The sequence below is a fragment of the Mustela erminea genome, chromosome 14, assembly GCF_009829155.1.
Source record: "Mustela erminea isolate mMusErm1 chromosome 14, mMusErm1.Pri, whole genome shotgun sequence".
In the NCBI taxonomy this organism is placed as follows: domain Eukaryota; kingdom Metazoa; phylum Chordata; class Mammalia; order Carnivora; family Mustelidae; genus Mustela; species Mustela erminea.
Window position 1 is genome coordinate 15852235 of NC_045627.1, and position 21689 is coordinate 15873923.

At 41.3% G+C, this 21689-nt stretch overlaps 1 protein-coding gene and 1 pseudogene across 1 annotated transcript in view; both read left to right on the top strand.

The window, feature by feature from the left end:
- The window catches only part of LOC116573607, a 922392-nt pseudogene that overhangs the window by 862230 nt on the left and 38473 nt on the right, over positions 1–21689 (top strand).
- Positions 4731–21689, top strand: part of LOC116573474 (ERO1-like protein beta) — a 30194-nt gene continuing 13235 nt past the window's right edge. Inside the window, exons 1-4 of the mRNA XM_032313638.1 lie at positions 4731–4831; positions 5981–6028; positions 10840–11008; positions 16586–16669. Of these exons, the coding sequence (XP_032169529.1) occupies positions 10957–11008; positions 16586–16669 (136 nt within the window). The 5' untranslated portion in view covers positions 4731–4831; positions 5981–6028; positions 10840–10956. The remainder of the gene's footprint in view (positions 4832–5980; positions 6029–10839; positions 11009–16585; positions 16670–21689) is intronic.

Here is a 21689-nt window from a genome sequence, read left to right on the forward strand (position 1 = left end):
ACATATCTTGTGGAGTAGGGGGAGGTGCAGAGAATCCTCAGCTAATCCTGGTATGAAGTGCTAGTCTTTTCATAGGTGAGTGTACACAAGGATATACGGAGTCTGAGCTGTAGGGTGCTATCCCAAAGGAAGGCTATCTTCATTTTCTTTCTTTCTTTCTTTCTTTCTTTCTTTCTTTATTTATTTCTTAAAGATTTTACTTGTTTATTTGGAGAGAGAGGGAGAGAGAGAGAGAGAGAGTGTGTGTGTGTGTGTGTGTGTGCACAAGCAGGGGGAGGGACAGGCAGTGGTAGAGAGAGAAGAAGACTCCCCACCAAGTAGGAACTAACCCCATGCAGGACTCCATCCTGGGACTCTGGGATCATACCTAAGCTGAAGGAAGATGCTTAACCGAATGAGCCACCCAGGCGCCCTATACCTTCAATTTCTTCCATAATCTTGACAGTGCTATAGACACATCTCTTGTCTCTGCCTTAGTACAAGATATCCGTATTGCTACATTCAAAATCCCACCCTCCTGTGTCATAATTGTGGTCAGAAGATTGAACTGATGATCATTAACATTTAGCAAGATAACTGGACACCACTACACATCTTCCCCCCCCACCCCCGGAAATCACACCATGTAGAGTGAAGAGAAACATTATTTCAGTTTAGTTGAATTTGATGTTTTGCTTTGTTTTATTCTACATGGTTAGAATTAATTCCAACTGATACAGATTTTTCCATTTAGGACATGAACCTCGGGGCAGGAAAGTTGATGAAAAAATGATTTCACTGAGGAGAGAGATACAAATTGAGCACAGGATTTTTGAGGCAGCGAAACTATTCCATCTAATAGGACAAGGGTGGATACTTGTTATTTCACATTTGTCAAAACTCATCAGATGTATAACACACAAAAAACAAACCCTAATATCAACTATGGGCTTTGGGTGTTAATGATGTATCAATGTTGGTTCACTGATTATAACAAATACACCATTCTAGTGGGGGATGTTGATTATTTGGAAGGCCGTGCAGGTTGATGGGAGGGGTGTAGGGGGAACTGTATTTTCCACTCCATTATGTTGTGAACCTAAAACTACTCTATTAAAAAATAATTCTGCAAACCTTTCAGATATAAACATAGGTTTTTGAAGAACTAGAACCTCTCATTTCCAAAGTGTTCTCTTGTCATTAAAAACCTTAGAGCCATTCTTGATAAATTAGTAAATTTCTATTCATGGCAATTAAAATAGTACAATGAAGGCATTTGAAAAGAGGACTTCTTTGATAAATAATTTTGTACAGCAAAGAATCATGCTAATTTAGTGGTATGATAAGCCCAGGGATGTCTCGGAAAAAGCACCAGAGACTAGGAGCATAAGATTTTAAGATATTTTAAAAACAGAACCTGAAAATTGGGGAAAAGATCGTCTCAAGTAATTGTAAAGTTATCTTTAAAATAACTGAATATTTTCTCTGTGTTGTCTGTTTTACAACCCAGTGACAACTGCAGCCTAGTAAAAATTGGTAGTATTTTCAAAGAAATTGTAATTGATTTCATTTTTTTAAAGATTTATTTGTTTATTGGGGGGGCAGAGGGAGAGAGAACCCCAAGCAGGCTCCATGCTGAGCACAGAGTGTAATTGGAGGCTCCATTCCAGGACCCTGAGTCATGACCTGAGCTGAAATCAAGAGTCAGATGCTTAACTGAGCCACCCAGGTATCCCTGTTGATTTTATTATATAGCAATATAGTGAATCCTTGGGATCATGGAAGAAAGGAGAGGCATAAATTAACCATTTCATTCTTGGGGGACTAGAAGAGTCCCAAGGATGTCATATAATGTGGTGGGTCATCCTGCTTCTGTGGGGGACTGTGGATAGTCAAAAACAATGAGAATCCCACTGGGATTCCAACCCTGAGAGGAATCATGGAAAAGGCACTTATAGTGTCTTGAGGAGTATATGCTATGCACCTCTTTTTTATTTTTATTTTTTTAGAGAAGAGCATGAAGTTTTATGTAAGATTCTAAATGCAAGATGCACATCCTGCTCAAGTAGAAGGAGAAGATCCTTAAAGTCAGTATCTATGAGAGATCGTCAGAAGTTCCTAAACAGGAGAAAGAAAATAACACAAAATGGAAGCCAGCAAGTATGTGATTCTGTTAAGGCCAAATGGAATCCAAATCTGAATCAAGATGTTGGCCAGTGAGAGAAGTTAAGGCACAGGAGGTAGGGAGCTTACACAATAGAAACCAGACTCTAGGGCTGGAGGGAATGAGGAAGAGGAGACGTAGGGCAGCAGTCTGGGGGCAAGCGTGAATGTGAGCCTCAGAAAACAAGCAGCAGCACCGCGCAAGGACCAGGCGACTGGCTGGACTCAATATACATACGAGACTGAACTTGGGAAAAAAACAACTGGATCTGGAAAAAATGAAAATGAAACTAAAAAAAATGAAACTAAACTTTTTTTTTCCCTAACTTTTTTTTTTTTTTAAAGCCAGAACAAATAATTCCCAGGATTTTTTTTTTAATAGCATAATCCCACAAAGTATGCGTTAGCAATAAAATCAAATGTGGTGCAGAGATGAGGAATCTTGAAAAAAAAACCCATTGGATTGGACAAGAGAAAAGCTTTAGCAGAATGGGGAGAGATCATATTTATGTAAGAGACAAAAGAAAATGGGAGGATAGCAAATAGAGGTTTGGCAAAGAAAAGAGGAAGCGTGAAAAAGTAGCTGGAAGAGTCCAACAAAAATTCCAAGCTGCTGAAGAAGAAGAGGACTGACGTGGCTCAGAAGGGCCCTGCACCTGGTTGAATGCTCTGCTGTCCCTGGTTGAAATTCTTACCATCTTTTAAACCAGGACCCTGAATTTTCATTTTGCACAGGCCCCTCAAATAATGAAAGTGCTCAGAAAGGTGTAACACACTATGTATTGGCTGATCAATGTCCCCAACATATGTACGCCCTAATTCCCCAAAACTGTGAGTTTGTTACCCTATATGGCAAAAAGGACTTTGCAGATGTGATTAAGAACTTTGGGGTTTGGTGCCCACCTACCTACCCAATAAACCAACTCTGTCTCCTGAAAATTAAAAAAAAAAAATTGAGGTGGGTAGATTATCCTGGATTATCTGAGTGGACCCTGTGTAATCACAGGGGTCTTTATCAGAGGGAGGCAGTAGAGTCAGGGTCAGCAAGAGAAAGAATGTAACAATGGAAGCCTAGGGAATGATGATGTGACTGTGGTGTACAGTTATGAGCTGTAAGGAAAGCAGGTGGCTTCTAGAAGCTGGGAAAAGCAAGGAAACATAGTGTCCCCTAAAGCCTTTAGGAGATGCAGCCCTGCTGATCTAATTCGGACTTCTGATTTTCAGAACTCTAAGATAATACATGTTTTGTTTACACCACTAAATGTGTGGTCGTTACCGAAGCAATGGGAGTCTAATACACACCGCGTACGTGTAAGCCGGTGTATTGCTAGTTCTCTAGAAATCAAGGCTATTAAGAAAAGGAATAGCAGCTGTCGTTGAACTTCTTTTGTGCTGGCGCCAACCTGATAAGCCCTTTAGGTAGGGTCTAATGCAATCCTAAAACAGGGTTTGGGTCGGTTATTATTCACGGACGAACAGACTGAGGCTCGCGGAGGTTAAGGAACCTCCTTCCGTCTGAAGCCCCGTGAGAAACTAGGACGTTTCAGAGGCGGGGGCCGGAGCCAGGCCGCAGCCCTCCCAGGTCGTTCGAGCGCTCGTCCCCACCCCACAAGTTATGATCAACTCCGGGGCTCGTCGGCTTCTTCCGCGCGGTCTTCTCCGTGGCAGGGAGTGGGAGCGGACCTAGGAGTGGCGGCATCCACGCCTGCAGGCCGTGAAGTCGAAGAGGAACCGGGTCGCCTCGCCAAGTGTCAGGTGTTTGGCGGGGCGCCACCGGGCGCCGGAGGCCGTGGCCGCCGCAGGAGACACAGAGCGCGCCCCGGCTCGCACTCGAAGGCCCCGCGCGCCGCGTCCCGAAGTCCCCCGGCTGTGTGGCGTCAGGGACCGACCACCCAGGCCTGACCCCGGGCGGGATTCCGGGAGCCACCACCGCGGAGGGGAGGCGGCGCGGCGGCCAGCCGAAGGGAGCTGAGCCTCGCCCGCAGCGCCTCTTGTTTTTGAGGCTCGCGTGGTTCTGCCCCATTGACCGCCGTCGGGGAGGCGGAGCTGCCGCCGCCGCCGCCGCTCCCGGGCTCCCCCAGCCGCTGGCTCTGGCCCCCCGCAGGGAGGCGGGCCTGCGGCCGCGCAGGAACCACAACTCCCACAAGGCCCTGCGCTCGGAGTGGGCGTGGCCTGGGCGAAGGGGAAGCCCGGGGCGGGGCAGCCTGGGAGATGAAGTGGGGGCGCCCGGCTCTCCCGCCTCACTTGCAGCTGCTGGGAGAAGGGGAGGGCGTCCCCCGCCTCCGCACAGCGCGGACCTCTGACCCTGGAGTCTCGCAGACGCCGGGAGCAGTCCCCTTGTGTCGTCGCTCGAACCGCCCGCCGTTCCCCGGCCCTGAGGGGCCCGGCAGGTCGCGCTGTAGGGAGAGGTTAGCATGAGTCGGGGGCCACGGCTGGCCGGCGCCGGGCGGGGGGCGGCCGCAGTGCAGTGCTGGGCACCCTGGGCCTCCTCCCGCGCGTCGTCGAGGCCCAGGTGAGCCGAGGGCCGGCGGGGCGGGGACGCAGGGCCGGACCCTTGTGCTGGCGGCGAGCGGGCCGCGGCGGGGGTGCGGGCAGGGCTAGGCCGGACCCGCAGGGGCTTTGGAGACCGCGCGGGCTGGGGGCCGTGACCCGAACCGCCGCGTCCCGGGGCGCCTGCGAGATGCGCGCGGTGAGTGCGGGACAGCGACTATCTTGGAGGCGGCGGCAGGATGAGGGCGGCGGTGACGGTTCCCGGAGGCGTTTCCGCTTTTCCTTCTGGTGTGTGGGGCGGCGGGGCGTGTGCGGGAGCCCGGGCAGGAGTGGGGACGCCGTCCGCTGTGTGGGGAGGGACGCGCGGACGGGGGAAGCCCGCCCCTCACCGGGGGGCTCCCCCGCGTCCCTCCGGAGTGCCGCGGGCGGGGAGGGACGCCAGACCCCGAGTCCTGGAGCTCTCGGGCTGGAGAGCCCCCTGCTGCGCCCTGGCTCTGCCATCCCTCGTTCTCGGGGGAGTTCTCGCCGGCTGAGCCGGTCCGCGGGGTCCGGGGGGCCCGAGGGGAAAGCTCGCGGACACGGCCGGTCGGTGACGGGTGACGTGGGGAGAGTGGGCCGGCCGGGGGGGCGCCCCGTGACACCTGCAGGACAGAGTGCGCTGGAGGTCGAGGGTGTGGAGAGCCAGAGCCTTTGCCCCAAGAGCCCCGTTCGCAGCTTTCCTGCAGCAGCAGGTGCGGCTGTGCCCGGTTTGCCCCTGCTGCGAGGCGGCGGAGCCGCTGGGAGGGCAGGTGTCTCCGTGGCTCGACGGCGAGCGGAGATGCCCATTTGAAGCGGTTGGTGCTCCTGGCTGAGGACGGCTGAAGCCTTGCGTGCAACCGTGTAAACATGCTTTTCTGACTTTGTTCACACACTTTCCTCCTGGCGTTATGGTGTGTGCACACAATCCCAGAAAAACGAACATTATATTTGTGTGGGGATTTTTTAAATGAATGATTTGGTAAAAATCTAAGGGGAAGACTTCCGGGTTCGTTATTGGTGAGCGTGTTAAAAAGTGCAGATTCTCTGGCCCCCTTGCCACCTGTGCTGATTTAGTGGCTCAGGATGGGACCCAGCGATCAGCAAGTTTAAACAGGCCTTGTTTGTAAGTAACGGCAACGCAGTTATCCTCTGAACTACCTTGTGAGCCCCGCTTAGGAAACACTGAACTAATGGGAAATCTGGAAATCTTCTAAAAAGTAAATTTTCCAAATTGTCTTTAGCAAAATTATCTTCTAGCGGTGATAGTTTTGGGGTATACATTTAGATATTTTTCTTAAAGGAGACTTTGCTCATTTTGTTCTTTTTATAGCCTATGTGAATTGTATACTTTGTCATCAATCTGGAAACTTCACTTTAGGTTTTTGTCATCTACTAATTACATGTGTTACTGTTTTATAATTGCACGTTTACTTTTATTATGTCCAAATGAATACGTATCATTTTATCATGTCCAAATGAATACATATAGTTCAAAAATTAAAGATTTGTGCATATTCAAAGGAACATTTTGTGAAACAGTCCTCAAAAGTGGATACATTTGGTTTTTGTTTCCAGTGGTATTTTCTAATACAGTATTGGAGTGTATTATAGATAGTATTTAATCTCCAACGTGTTTCAGTATATATTATCTCATTTTATTGGATCTGTCTCCTAGAAGTGGGGCTGGTTTACTGGTAAAAGCAAATATTCATTTCATCTGGAAGAATTTATTTTCAACCCAGGCCGTAAAGAATTCTTGAAGATACAGTGTCAAGGAGAATAAGCAGCTAGTAGGCAAAATCACCAAACACTAGGCACCATGAATGAGGTATTAGAAATATAGACTATGGAAAAAGACCTGTGATTTCTAGAGCTGAAATTAAAAACTCAATGGGTGGATTAGCTAGCTGATTATGTCCAGCAGAAGAAAGGATTACTGAATCATGCTACCATTTTATATCTTTTTCTACTTAATCCTCCAACACTTCTCCTTTTCTTATCTTCGAATTTCACTAAAAAATTGTAGTAATCCATGTAATCCATATGTGTTTACCTATTAGTTTTTGAATCCACACGTCATGACTTCCAATGGATTATCATAGATGAACTGTAAACTTTTTTTTTTCTTTGAACTGTAAACTCTTATCAAAGGTCAATCCCTGCCTCATCTGCATTAGGTCCCATTCCCTCTTTCAAGCACGTGGCTCAACAACACTTCCCTTTCTCTCCTGGATCATTAGTTTCTCCTTCTCTGATGGACTGTTACTGTCATTCTAAAACATGGTGTTAATTCTATTTTACAGTTCCCTCTCAACCTGCCCAACTCTCCTGGCTCTGCTCCATTTTTTTGTTCTCTATCAAAAAAACTCATCAAAGGAATTATCCTTACTCCTTTCATGCTGGCTCTCTCTTCAGCCTACTCCAGCTCCTTGGAAACTGCTCTTGGCAAAATCCATAGTGTCTTTCTTGTTAAAGCCAGTAGTGAGTTTTTAAACCTTAGCTTTACCTATAGACAGCAGTTTTTTCCCCATGGTTCATTGCTTACTCTCCTTGAAATACATCTTTTCTCTGGGCTTCCAGGATGCTGTCCCTTTCTGATTTTGTCTTGTCTTTCTGGCTAGTCTTTCTGGTATCTTTTGCTTGTTTCTCCTCTTTGGGCCCCACCCATGACCCCTAGGATGGGGATAGGGGTGCTAGAGATGGAGCACTGTAAAAGCTCTTAAAACAATATTGACGCATTTCCAGGTGGGCGAGTAGACCCTTGCTGGGAGGGTGCGTTGGAGGCAGAGAAGGTCTGTACTTGCACCTCCTAATACCTTTGCCCTATGCCCCATATCTATTCTATTTGGTACTTCCTTAGTTGTATACTTTACAGTACACATAAGCATTTCCTTGGTCCTGTGAGCCATTGCAAATTACTGAACCAGAGAAGAGAGTCATGGGAACCCCGATTTATAGCTGGTCAGTCAGAAGTACAGGTGGCTTGGAACTTGGGGCTGATATCTAAGGTGGGGACAGTCTGTGTGTCTGAGCCCTTAATTCCGTGAGGTCTGCTCTGACTCCAGGTGGTATCAAAACTGATTTGGGCACTCACTTGGTGTTGGAGAGTTGGAGACTTGGTTGGTGTGAGAAAACCCTAGGTTCCAGTAAAGCCAAAGTCTTATAATGGTCTCCTATTTCTCCTTTCATCTACTACATAGTCCCCCTTATTTTTCCTCAGAAACATTGGGCAAGCTGACTGCCTCGGGGCATTTATAGTTTGTGTTCCCAATGCCTGGAGTGCTTTTTTCCCACTCATCCAAATTGTGTGGCTTGTTCCTTTTCCCTCTTCAAGCATTGCCAAAATTTGACTGAAACCTTTTGTAACTCTCCTTTTGAAAATAGTAGCAACTCAGTCCTGCAATTCCTATTCCCTGGTTTCCCTGTTACTTTATTACCATTTGACAGACTCTGTATGTGGCTCATTCTTTCCCCCCCGCCCCCTTTCCTATGAGCATGTAAGCTCATGGAGAGCAGAGATTTTTGTCTGTTTTTTTCTCTTTCATTCTTTCTTTCTTTCTTTCTTTCTTTCTTTCTTTCTTTCTTTCTTTCTTTCTTTCTTCTCTTTTTGCACTCCCAGCAGGTAGAACAACAGTGCAAGGCTTGTGTGAGGTAGATTCTCAAATATGTTGAATGAATGAATGAATGAATGAATGAACGGAAAATAAAAGCATGAATTATCCAGAAGGAAGCTCAGAGAGATAATGGGTTAGTAAATTTTAAAGAGAGCTTAAGAGACACAGTCTAAAATAATATGTCAGGTTGGAGTTCCAGAAGAATGTACCAGAATAGGGAAAAAGTATTGATTCCTGCATGTTAATATGAAAAAGGCAACCTAGTAGAAAAATGAAAATCAGGTATTTCACACAAGAAATACACATGTGTTATGGAACATAAAACATTATACTTCATCAGTACAAAAATCAGATACTCTTTCCTGCTTACTATATTGGAAAAAAAATTAAATATCAAATAATTGTGGTGCCTGGGTGGCTCAGTTGGTTAAGCAGCTGCCTTCAGCTCAGGTCTTGATCCTGTGGTCCTGGGATCAAGCCCCACATCAGGCTCCCTGCTCAGCAGAGAGCCTGCTTCTCCCTATCCCTCTGCCTGCCACTCTGTCTTCTTGTGCTCTCTATCTCTCTGTCAAATAATAATAAAATCTTTTTTTTTTTGAAGATTTTATTTATTTGGCAGAGATCACAAGTAGGCAGAGAGGCAGAGAGAGAGAGGGGGAAGCATTCTCCCTGCTGAGCAGAGACCCGGAGGGCTGCGGGGCTCAGATCCCAGGACCCTGAGATCATGACCTGAGCCGAAGGCAGAGGCTTAACCCACTGAGCCACCCAGGTGCCCCAAATAAAATCTTTTTTAAAAAATATCAAATAATGGCAAATATATGATTTAGCAGTAACTTCTATCTGCTGTTGGTAGGATTGTGAAGTGGTATACCTATTTTGGAAATGGGCTATAGTAATTTCACTTGTAAGCATATAAGCTGGAGAAACTCTTATAAATATATATAGGGAGATAAAGAAAAATGTGTTTGTGTAACATTGTTCTTTAACTTAATCTGGGAACAACCTAAATATGGGTTGCATTAGTTTCCTGTTGCTGCTTTAACAAATTACCACAAATTTAGTGGCTTAAAATAATACAAATTTATGATCATGTAATGCTGTAGGCCAGAAGTCTGAAAATGAATCTTACAGGGATAAAATAAAGGTATCAACAAAGCTGCATTTCTCCTGGAGGCTCTAGGGGAGAATTATCATTCCTTCCCTTTTCCAGGATTTTAGAGGCTGCTGTGTTCCTGGCCTGTGTCCTTTTCCATTGTCTTAAAAGCCAGTAATGTAGCACCTTCCAGTCTGACTCTGACACTGTCTTCCTCTTTAAAGGATCTTATTATTGAATTTGCTTAAATAATTCAGTATTAACTACAATCTCAAGATCTTAATCACATATGCAGAGTCACTTTTCCCATGTACTGTAACATATTCACTGGCTTCTGGAATTATGGCATGGATATCTTGGGGGCCATTATTCATCTGCCGACCTTACAGGTCAACAATAGAATAAATACACTGTGATATGTTCATATAATACAACACTTACAGCAGGGAAAATGAATGACCATAAAACTCATCATGGTGGGTAGCTGGCAAAATCTTAGCAAAAGAAACATGTCATTAATATAAAAGTTCAAAAACAAAAAGAACCCTCTATATTGTTTAGGGATATATCATATGTGATGAAATTGCAAGGAAAGGTAATTAACAAAAATAGGTTATTCTACCTCCAGGGGGAGGGAGATGGCTATAATTAGAAAGGGACTTAAAAGATAATAGCCGTATTCTATTTCTATTTTTTTAAGATTATTTACTTTAGAAAGAGAATGGGTGGAGGGTGGGGAGAGCTGGAGAAGCAGCTTCCCTGATGAGCAGGGAGCCTGCAGGGACAGCCTGAGGCTCCATCCCAGTACCCTGAGATCATGACCTGAGCTGAAACCAAGAGTCAGATGCTCAGCCAAGAGGCACCCAGGCACCTCTCTATTTCTGTTTTTAAAAATTTGGTGATATGCAAGCTTTTGTCTTAGTATTTAAGAGTTAGAAATAAGTATGTGATAATTTTGTATATCTTACCCCAGCCTCTACCACAATGAAAATATTTTTTTAAAATATGGTGGTTTAATAAAAAGGAACAATTTAAGAAATATTTGTAAGAAAGAGCAGTCACTGGATAAAGTATTTTTAAAACCTTGAGGGGTTTGAAGTGGTGGGGGGGTGGAGGTTAGGGGAACCAGGTGGTGGGTATTAGAGAGGGCACAGATTGCATGGAGCACTGGGTGTGGTGCAAAAACAATGAATACTGTTATGCTGAAAATAAATAAAAAATAAATTTAAAAAAAAAAGGAAAAAAAAACCCTAGAATGTTGTCAGTTGGTATTTCTACTCCTCCCCCCACCCCACTTTCCACAATTACTTAGAATTTGAAGTTTTACAAATAGTAAGCTAGAGAAATGGAATAAAATTCAATAGTTAGTGACAGGATCTTAGTAACTAGGATAGTAAAGCATCTGGAATTCTAGAGCCAAAATTGTTGTGAATGATCCTTTGTTCTTTAAAGATAATATACCTCTGACTCTTTGTGTTGTAGGGAGTTTGGGGACACATTTGCATTCCTAGTGGGAAAACATGAGAAAGAAACAACTGGGAATTTCTGGTTTCCATTTTCTGATCATCTGTGCATAGATTCCTCCAATGGATCATACAAATGATATTTAACCACCTGGGTACCCCCCCTTTTAATAAAAATTTTAATCGAGGTAAGTGCAGGTTCCATGCAGTTGTAAGAAATAATACAAAGAAATGCCGCCTACACTGTATCTAGTTTAACCCACTGGTACCATTTGGCAAACATAGAGTGCGGTATTATCACCAGGACATTGACACTGACACACCCGCTGATCTTACTCAGATCCCTCCTAGTCTCCCTTGCATCTGTACGTATTCTGTCCACTTTTACGTGTGCACCACCGTATTCAAGATGCCGAACGATTTCATCACCACAAGGATTCTTCCTCTTGCCCTTTTTAAAATGATTTAATTTTTTTTAGAGAGGGATTGGAGAGGGTCAGAGGAGGGAGAGAGAGAATCTCAAGCAGACTGCCCACTGAGCATGTGCCCATTGCGAGTCTCAGTCTCATGACCCTGAGATTGTGACCTGAGCTGAAACCAAGAGTCAAAAGCTCAACTGACTGAGCCATTCAGGCACCTCTCTTCTTGCCCTTTTATAACCACTCTCCCTCCTTTCTACACTTCTCCCTGACTCCAGTTCCTCTCCCTACTCCAGTCCTTAAGCCCTGGTAACCAACAAACTTTTCTCCATTTGAAAAATGTTGTAGGGGTGCCTCAGTGGATCAGTGGGTTAAGCCTCTGCCTTCGTCTCAGGTCATGATCTCAGGGTCCTGGGATCGGGCTCTCTGCTCAGTGAGGAGCCTGCTTCCTTCTCTCTCTCTTTCTCTGTGCCTCTCTGCCTACTTGTTATCTCTGTCAAATAAATAAACAAAATATTTAAAAAATGTTGTATCAATGAAATAAGTAACATTTTGAGGTTGGCTTTTTTCACTCAACCTGATTCCCTGAAGATTCATCTGATATGTGGATGTCAGTGAGTCCCATTTTAAAATTTAGCTGAAGAATGTTTTATGGAAATTTTGGATTCTGAACTCATTTTGTAAATATCATTTTCTGTTCAGTTAATGTATACTTTGAGTAGTAGATAAAGCATGTATTTTTAAGTGTGATTATTTGGGACTAAGTCTCATTTTTACTTTGGAAAAATTATTTTAACTATGCTAAGCCTTAATTTTCTTATGTGTAAAATGAGGATAATAATACCTATTTCATAGAATATTTAAAGAATAAATGAGATGACATGTATTGTTCTTACCACTGTGTCTATCACACAAGTGTTCCATAAATGGCAGTAGAGAAATAAGATGGGGTTACTACAGCAGTATTATTACAGTCTGTGACTTTTAGGTTAGTCTTGGAAGAAATGCTTTAGCATTCCTACTACATTTGGATTTTATGTATGTTTGGGGAAGGGAGGAACATTCAATATATTTCTCTAACCACTAAACAATAATGCTTAGTTCTTCAGAATAGATATATCTATTTAATCCTTCTGTTGTTCTTTACCTAATTGGCCATAGTAAAAAGTAAATGATTGTTTTAATGTTATGTATCTTTTTTTAAAGGATTTTATTTGAGAGAGGAAAGGAATGAATGGGCGAGTGGCAGAAGGAGAGGGAAAAACAGGCTTCCTATTGAGCAGGGATCTTGATACCAGGACCTTGGGATCTCTACCAGAGCTGAGGGCAGAGGCTTAACCGGCTTAAAACAATTTAATCGACAACCAACTGAGCCACAAAGGCACCCCTTTAATGTTACGTATCTTAAGAAAGACTAGTTACCTCAAATGAATAAACTTTCTATACAATAGTACAGATTTGCTAAGGTTGAAATCTCTATAATTTACATATTTTAAATTTTATATGTATATATTCCCCACCCCTAGGTAACTGGAGTCCTGGATGATTGCCTGTGCGATATCGATAGCATCGATAACTTTAACACCTTCAAAATCTTCCCCAAAATAAAAAAAAAAAAATTGCAAGAGCGAGACTACTTCCCTTATTACAAGGTAGAGTTATAATTTTTGATTCCTTTAGAAGCAAAAATTTTTACATAGCTCTCAACAGATGTGACTTTTATGACCCTTTTGGAAACCCATTTTGACTTCTCAGAACGCTCTGTGTTTTTTTTTTTTTTTAAATCACTGGAATATATTAAGTACTGTAGTAAAACCTGATTGTCTTTTTGAACACTGAGAACCTGAACCCTCTTCCTGTGTTTGGGAAATTCCTCATCTTTCAGTTTTGGGACAGAGACTACTTCCACAAGAAGCTGAAAGTGCTACAGACTCTCTTATCTGTCAGCTTTCCCTGTAATTTAGGCTCCGCCATCTAGACCCCTCCCAGGCTCTGTGTTGTGCTGGCAGGCCCTGTCCTGTGTTACTGCTTTTCTCAGTGTAAGTACCACAGCAGCACATGGTTCCTGGGGAGCTCACTGGAAGGGCTACTGAAGCAGGCTGAGGGCTCTTAAATTGAGCGCTCTGCTCTAGACCTTTACAGAATAACCAATGCTAGTTTAAAAGTAGCAACAATAAGCAATATTCAAAAGCAGTATTTTAAATCGAAGAACAGTATTTTAAAAGCTGCTGTTATGCTTTGTTTTGCTCTTGCTCTCAGTATTCGATTGGGTTTATAATTTCTTTGATACTCATTTTTAGTTTATTTTAAAAATTGAGCATGATTTTCTTTTTTATCCTGATTCTATATAGCTATCTTAGTCTTTAAATATTTCTGAGGATAAAAAAAGAAATGAGAGCAGGAACTGATAGCCATTATTTTTATGTCACCACCAAAATTTTGGCACCATTAGTCATTGCCTTTTTTTTTTTTTTGAATGTGACAAAAAATTTTATTATGTCGTGTGCCTAGCAAGAAATGCAATAGCCATTTCCCTTGTTTTTGCAACACTCTATATCAAATTTCTGGAAGAAATTCCTCCCTAATTTCTGGAAAAACACTTACACAGGTTTCTAATTGAGCAAAAGAGGGAAAGACACTTTGGTTAACAATCCTATTTACATAAATATAAGGGGGAGTGATTGTTTCTCAAAGGAATGTTAGGGTTTACAGGAGGAGGAAAAATGGAAGTTGGATAGGCAAACATAACAGTGTTCTAAGAAAACGTTTTAATCAATGTGATGAAATTATTCCATATGTAATGAAAATATCCACTTACTTCCCAAGGGAGGGTAATACAGTGATCTAGTTAATGCATTTGTCTCCAAGTCAAGGATATTCTGATGATGATTATTCCTTTCTCTAGTTCTTCCAACCTACAAATTAAACAAAAAGGACATTTAACCACCATCAGTATACTTTTCATACACTAGTGACAGAAAAAGAAAGCAAAGAGAATAGGTTAATTTTAAACATGTGCAAACATACTTATGATTGAGCAAGGATATCTAGGTGGAAGCCAGTCTACCCCTGTCAACTGCTCAGTTGGCTGCTGAGTGGGTATTTACAGTTTCTTATACTATCTCTTCCATTTCTTTATTCACCAAATATTTATTGAATAACTACTTTGCAGTAGGCACTCTTTTTTTTAAGATTTTATTTATTTATTTGAGAGAGAGACAGAGAGAACATGAGAGGCGAGAAGGTCAGAGGGAGAAGCAGACTCCCCATGGAGCTGGGAGCCCGATGCGGGACTTGATCCCAGGACTCTAGGACTGTGACCTGAGCCGAAGGCAGTTGCTCAACCAACTGAGCCACCCAGGTGCCCAATAGGCGCTCTTTTTTTTAAGTGTTTTCCTATTTTTATTAGTATTATTTTTAAAGATTTTGTTTGTATGTCAGAAAGAAAGAGAGCACAAGCAGGGGAAGTGGCAGGCAGAGGGAGAAGCAGGTTCCCCTCTGAGTAGGGAGCCTGACACAGAGCTTGATCCCAGGACCCTGGGATCATGACCTAAGCTGAAGGCAGATGCTAGCTGACTGAGCCACCCAGGCATCCTGCAGTAGGTGCTATTCTAAGTGCTGTGGATACAATAGTGAATAACACAAAGACTCTGACTTTATGAAGCTTTATCCAGATTAGGAAGGCAAACAATAAACTGTGAAATATAATTTCATATGCTTGCTAAAGTTAATGCTATGGAGAAGAATAAAGTAGGAGACAGAATAAATTAATGGGGTGGGGAAGTTATGTAGCTTTACTTTTAAAGAAGATGATCAGGAAAGGAAGGTATCCGTGCTGTGCCATTTGAGTAAAGACCTACATAACGTGAAAGTCATGACAAGATGTGGAGAGAGAACATTCCAGGGAAGGAGAGTAGAGCTACAGGTATAAACATCTTGAGTGCAGGCATAAAGGTTGAGTGTGTTTGAGGAATAAGTTCAGCCTGGCTGGAGCAAGGTGAGTGAGATATGGAGAGTTGGAAAGTAAGAGCCAGATGAGAAAATCTTATGTAAGGATGTTGAATTTTAGTGTAAGTGTAATAAGCTTTTGGGGGGATTTGTACAAAACAGACTCTCAGGGTGTGAGATAGGAAATAGAGAAACCATGTAGGTTTTTGCATGAGTCCAGATGGAAAGTGGAGTTGGAATAGGATGGTAGAGTTGGAAGAGGTGAATAGTAAGCAAACGAACATCGTACATAAGAGGTAACACCAACAGACTTACCTGATGGGATGAATGTATGCTGTGAGAGTAGAAGTGAAATCGAAGATGATGTGGAGTTTTGAGCATATTACAGAAAAATATATCCTGACCAAGTTAATCTTATTCTAAGAATGCGGGAACAAGGCTTTTAGGTCCTCAACACAGTTCAACACAAATTCCTGATTTTTAAAAAAATTAATAGGAATGATGGATACTTCCTTAACATGATCATTTTAATCCTAACATTAGCATTGCCACCATCTTGCTTGTTGGGAAATAGTCGAGGAATTCTCACTTAGGTGAGTGACCCAGGGTACCCACTGTTCTTTACTGCTGGAGATATTAATTAGCATACCAAACAAGAGAGAGCAACTAGAGGCATAAACATTTTTGAAGAATAAGTAAAACTATCTCCATTTATAAATGACAAAATAATACTAGAAAACTTAAATAATGAACAAAAATGATAAAAAATGCATTAAGATAGCAGGCTATAAACTTAATATACAAAATACCATATCTTCCTAAATGTAAACAATGAGATATAACAAACAAAATCCCCAGTTACACTGAGCAGTCAAGAAGGTCACTGTACGCCAGCCCCATTATTTTCCATTAAGAAACTCTGGATGTTCTTTGTAGCACTTACTACAATTTGTAATTAAACAGACATGCATAATTTCTATTCCCTCCAGTAGACTCCAGGTGGGCGAAGTACTTTTTCATATATCTTCTTTGCCCTAGACCCTACACAGTGCAGACAGTGGGTGCTCAGTGCACACTGAAGCGGGTGGGCACTCGGGAGAACCCTAACGGGTAAGGTGTTGACAGACATCAGAGTAAAATGCTGCCCAGGGTCTGCAGGTGAGCAGTGTACTTGGACTTTATTTCTTTTTTGAAGTGTCAGAGGACTAATAACAGTTATTTTTTTAAATTAATATTACAACTGGGTGTCTGAAAAACTGCAGTTTCAAATTTTGAACCCTATAGATGCCACAGGGTAGATCTTTTTCTTCTTCCCACCACCACATCATTGGGACACCTAGAGAGTGTTGAAGAACTGTGCCATATGTGTGCTAATGTTTATCCAATCTTTCTCTCAAGGTCAATCTGAAGCGACTATGTCCTTTCTGGGCAGAGGATGGCCATTGTTCAATAAAAGACTGCCATGTGGAGCCCTGTCCAGAGGTAAAATAAATTAAAAAAATAATAATATGGAAAACATTGCTTCCTCTTGGGCTCTTAGATAAGCATGAATTTATATTTTAGGCCACTGTTAATGGATTTAGACTTGTCCTCAAATTCATATGCTGTCACCTCTCTTTTTTAACCACATTCTTGAAGGTTTATTTTATACTTATCACCAAAATGGGTTTGAAGAAGCTCTTCTACCCAGTAGTATTGACTGGTTGTGGAAGTATAGTATGGTTCTAAGCCAGGTGGAAGCCTGGGCAGCCTGTTCTAGGACTGGATCTACAATTGGCTAACTCTTATTTCATGCTTTGTTGAATATGCTTTTTATTTCATAAGAAAAGTGATGTTAGTGGACCTTACCTTTTACATTTAGAGTGGGAATTAGAGTGCTTTGTAAAGCAGAGGAATTTCCGGCTTGGTATGAGGTCTTCACTTGGTGGTTTTGTTACATTAAAAAAAAAGCAGCTATACTTATATTTTAGACTTTTGTTTTAGACATATACCATAGTTAATTCTTCTTAAACAATAGTTCATTATAAGCTGTGTTTTCATTTCACTTTTTACTTTTCTTACCTAATCAATTAATCTAGTTTGTTATCCTTAAAAATGGGGAAAAAACCTTAACCAATGTCCTTTGTAAAGGGACAATTTAAAAAATCCTCTTCATTTTCCTTTAAGAATAGTTTTTTTAACTTTTTCATCTGAAATAATTTCAGACCTACAGAAAAATTGGGAGAATAATACCAACAGTCCTCATTTATTTTTATTCAGATTCTCTGAATGTTTATCACGTTTGCTTTATTACTCTTTGTATATATTATTTTCTGAACTATTTGGGTATAAATTACCAACAAGGGGATACAATACCGCTAATTTCTTGTGTTTCCTTAAAAACAAGATTATTCTCTTATGTAACCACAATGTAACTAACAAAATCAGGAAGTTAACATTTTTATAATACAAATGTCTAATCTATAGACCTTAGTCATATATTGCTGAATGACTTACTAATGTGCTATATAGCTAAAAAAAAAGTGTTTTATAGTGTACATTCACTTCATGTGTACAAAATGGTGCTTCAGTAGTTCCATATACTATTCAGTGCTGATCAAGATAAGTGCACTCTCAATCCACTTCCCCAGTTTCAGCTATTGCCCCCTCCTTATATCCTCTCTGGTATCCATCTCTTTGTTCTCTATAGAGTTAAGAGTTTGTTGTTTTGGTTTGTCTCTTTTTTGTTCTTGTGTTTGTTTTGCTTCTTAAATTCCATGGGTGAGTGGAATAGTGTTGTAATTCTTGTTCTCTAACTGGCTTGTTTTCCTAAGCATTATACTCTCTAAATCCATCCATGTTTTGCAAATGGCAGGACTTCATTCTTTTTTATCGCTGAATAATATTCCATTGTATGTGTATACACCACATCTTCTTTATCTGTTCATCTATTGATCGACACTTGGGCTGTTTCCATGGGTTGTCTATTGTAAATAATGTTACTATAAACATAGGAGTGTAGGGTGCCTAGGTGGCTCAGTGGGTTAAGCCTCTGCCTACGGCTCAGGTCATGATCTCAGGGTCCTGAGATAGAGTCCCGCATCAGGCTCTCTGCTTGGCGGGGAACCTGCTTCCTCCTCCCTCTCTCTCTCTGCCTGCCTCTCTGCCTACATGTGATCTCCCTCTGTCAAATAAATAAGATGTTTAGAAAAAAAATAGGAGTGTATATATCCCTTTGAATTCGTGTTTTTGTATACTTTGGGTAAATACCTAGTAGTATAATTGCTGGATCATAGAGTAGTTCTGTTTTTAATTTTTCAAGGAACCCGTATGCTATCTTCCACAGTTACTGCACTAGTTTGCATTCCCACCAACAGTGCATGAGTGTTACTTTTTCTCTACATCTTCACCAGCACTTGTTTCTTGAGTTTTTGAGTTTAGTCATTCTAACAGATGTGAGGTGATAGTTCAGTTTGGTTTTGATTTGCATTGAGCATCTTTTCATGTATCTGTTGGCCATCTGGATATTGTCTTTGGAGAAATGTCTGTTCATATCTTCTGCCCATTTTTTAATTGGATTATTTAGGATATTTTGTGGTGTTGAGCTGTATAAATTCTTTTTTTTTTTGAAGATTTTATTTATTTATTTGACAGGCAGAGATCGCAAGTAGGCAGAGAGGCAGGCAGAGAGAGAGGAGGAAGCAGGCTCCCTACTGAGCAGAGAGCCCAATGCGGGGCTCGATCCCAGGACCCTGGGATCATGACCTGAGTTGAAGGCAGAGGCTTTAACCCACTGAACCACCCAGGTGCCCTGAGCTATATAAATTCTTTATATAATTTGGATAGTAATCCTTAGTCAGATATGTCATTGCAAATATCTTCTACCAGTTAGTTAGGTTGTCTTTTAGTTTTATTGGTGGTTTCCTTTGCTGGGCAGAAGTTTTTTATTTTAATGTAATCACAAGTGCTTATTTTGCTTTTGTTTTACTTGCTGCCTCAGGAGACATACCTAGAAAGATCTTGTTATGGTCAACATCAGAAAAATTACTGCCTGTGCTCTGTTCTAGGAATTTTATGGTGTCAGGTCTCACATTTAGGTCCCTAATCCATTTTGAGTTTTTGTGTGCAGTGTAAGAAGTCCCATTTCATTCTTCTACATGCAGCCATGCAGTTACCCTTTGCTGAAGAGTCTTATTCCCATTAAATATTCTTGCCTCCTTTGTCAAAGATTGACAGTAGCATCATGGGTTTATTTATGTGCTTTGTATGCTGTTCTGTTGACCTAAGTGTCTATTTTTGTGCCAGCACCATACCTTTTTGATTACTACAGATAATATAATTTGAAATCTGGAATAGTGTTCCCTCCGGTTTTGATTTTCTTTTTCAAGATTGCTTTGGCTCTTCAGAGTCTTTTGTGGTTCCATACAAAGTTTAGGATGTCTTTTTTCTAGTTCTATGAAGAATGCTGTTGGAATTTTGATAGGAATTGCATTAAATGTGTAGCTTGCTTTGTGTAGTATAGAAATTTTAACAATATTTGTTCTCGTAATCCATGAGCATGGACTGTCTTTCCATTTCTTTGTGTCATCTTCAGCTTCTTTCATCAATATTTTAAGTTTTCACAATCAGGTCTTTTCACCTCTTTGCTAAGTTTGTTCATAGCTGGTTTATTATTTGGGGAACTGTTGTAAATGGGATTGTTTTCTTAATCTCTCTTTCCGCTGCTTCCTTATTACTGTATAGAAATGCAGCAGATTTTTGTACATTGATTTTATGTCCTGAAACTTTATTGGATTCATCTTTAGTATATGTGCTGCCGAAGCGAGCACTGGATTCATTTTTAGATGTAGCAGTTTTTTGGTGGAACCTTTAGGGTTTTCTACACAGAATATCATGTCCTCCACAAATAGTGAAAGTTTGATTTCTTCCTTAACCAGTTTGGTTGCCTTTTATTCCTTTTTGTTGTCTGATGGCTGTGGCTAGGACATCCAGTACTACGCTGAATAAAACGGTTAGAGTAGATATCCATGTCCTTTTTCTGACCTCAGGGTAAATGCTCTCAGTTTTTCCCCCATTGAGTATAATGGATTTTCTCTATAAGGCCTTTATTATAGTTGAGGTATGTTTCCTCTAAACCTACTTTGTTGAAGGTTATTGATACTGTATTTTATTGGATGCTTTTTCTGTATCTGTTGAAATCTGTAGCTTCTTTTCCTTTCTCTTACTGATATGATGTATCACACTGATTGATTTGTAAATATTGAACCACCCTTGCAACCTGGGGGTAAAGGTTGACCAGGGTGAATTATTTTTTTTTAAAGGACTATTGGACTTGGTTTGCTAGTATTTTGTAGAGGATTTTTGCATCTATGTTCATCAGAGTTATTGGCCTGTAGTTTTTTTTAATTAAAAAAATCTTTGTTATTTTTTTGTAGTTTTTTTTAAAGATTTTATGTATTTATTTGACATTTGACAGAAATCATAAGTAGGGCGGTGGGGGTGTTGGTTGCAGGGAAGCTGGCTCCCTGTTGAGCAGAGAGTGGAAGGCAGGGCTCAATCCCAGGACCAGGGGATCATGACCTGAGTTGAAGGCAGAGGTTTAACCCCCTGAGCCACCCAGGTGCCCTTGTAGTTCTGTTTTTTGATGGTGTCTTCACCTGGCTTCAGTATCAGGATGATACTGGCCTCAGAGAATGAATTTGGAAAATTTCCTTCCTCTTCATTTTTTGAAATATTTTGAGAATAGGTATTAACTTTTCTTGGAATGTTTGATAGAATTTGCCTATGAAGCAATCTGGTCCTGGAGTTTTGTTTGTTGGGAATTTTTATTTTTTTTAAAGATTTTGTTTATGTATTTGACGGAGAGAGATCACAAGTAGGCAGAGAGGCAAGAAGAGAGAGAGAGGGAAGCAGGCTCCCCGCTGAGATGAGAGCCCCATGCTGGGCTTGATCCCAGGACCCTGGGATCATGACCTGAGCTGAAGGCAGAGGCTTTAACCCACTGAGCCACCCAGGCACCCCATGTTGGGAATTTTTTGATTACTGATTCAATTTCATTGTGGGTTATCAGTCTGTTTAAATGTTCTTTCTTCCTGCTGCTGTTTTGATAGATCATATGTTTCTAGGAATTTGTCCATTTCCTCTCGGTTGTCCAGGTTTGGAATATGTAATTTTTCATAATACTCTCCTGTAGTTACTTGTATTTCTGTGGTGTCCATTGTTACTCTCTCTCATTTGCAATTTTGTTTGGGTCCTCTCTCTTTCTCTCCCCCCCTTTTTTTTTAATGAGCCTGGCTAGAGGTTTATCAGTTTTATTTATCTTTTCTAGGAACTACCTCCTGATTTCATAGATTTCTTCTATTTTGTTTTTAAAAAATTTTCTGTATTATTTATTTGTGCTCTAATCTTTATTATTTCCTTCCTTCTGTTGGTTTTGGGTTTTGTTATTCTTTTTGTAGCTCCTTTATATGTAAATTTAGGTTGTTTGAGATATTTCCTACTTCCTGAGGTAGGCTGGTATGGT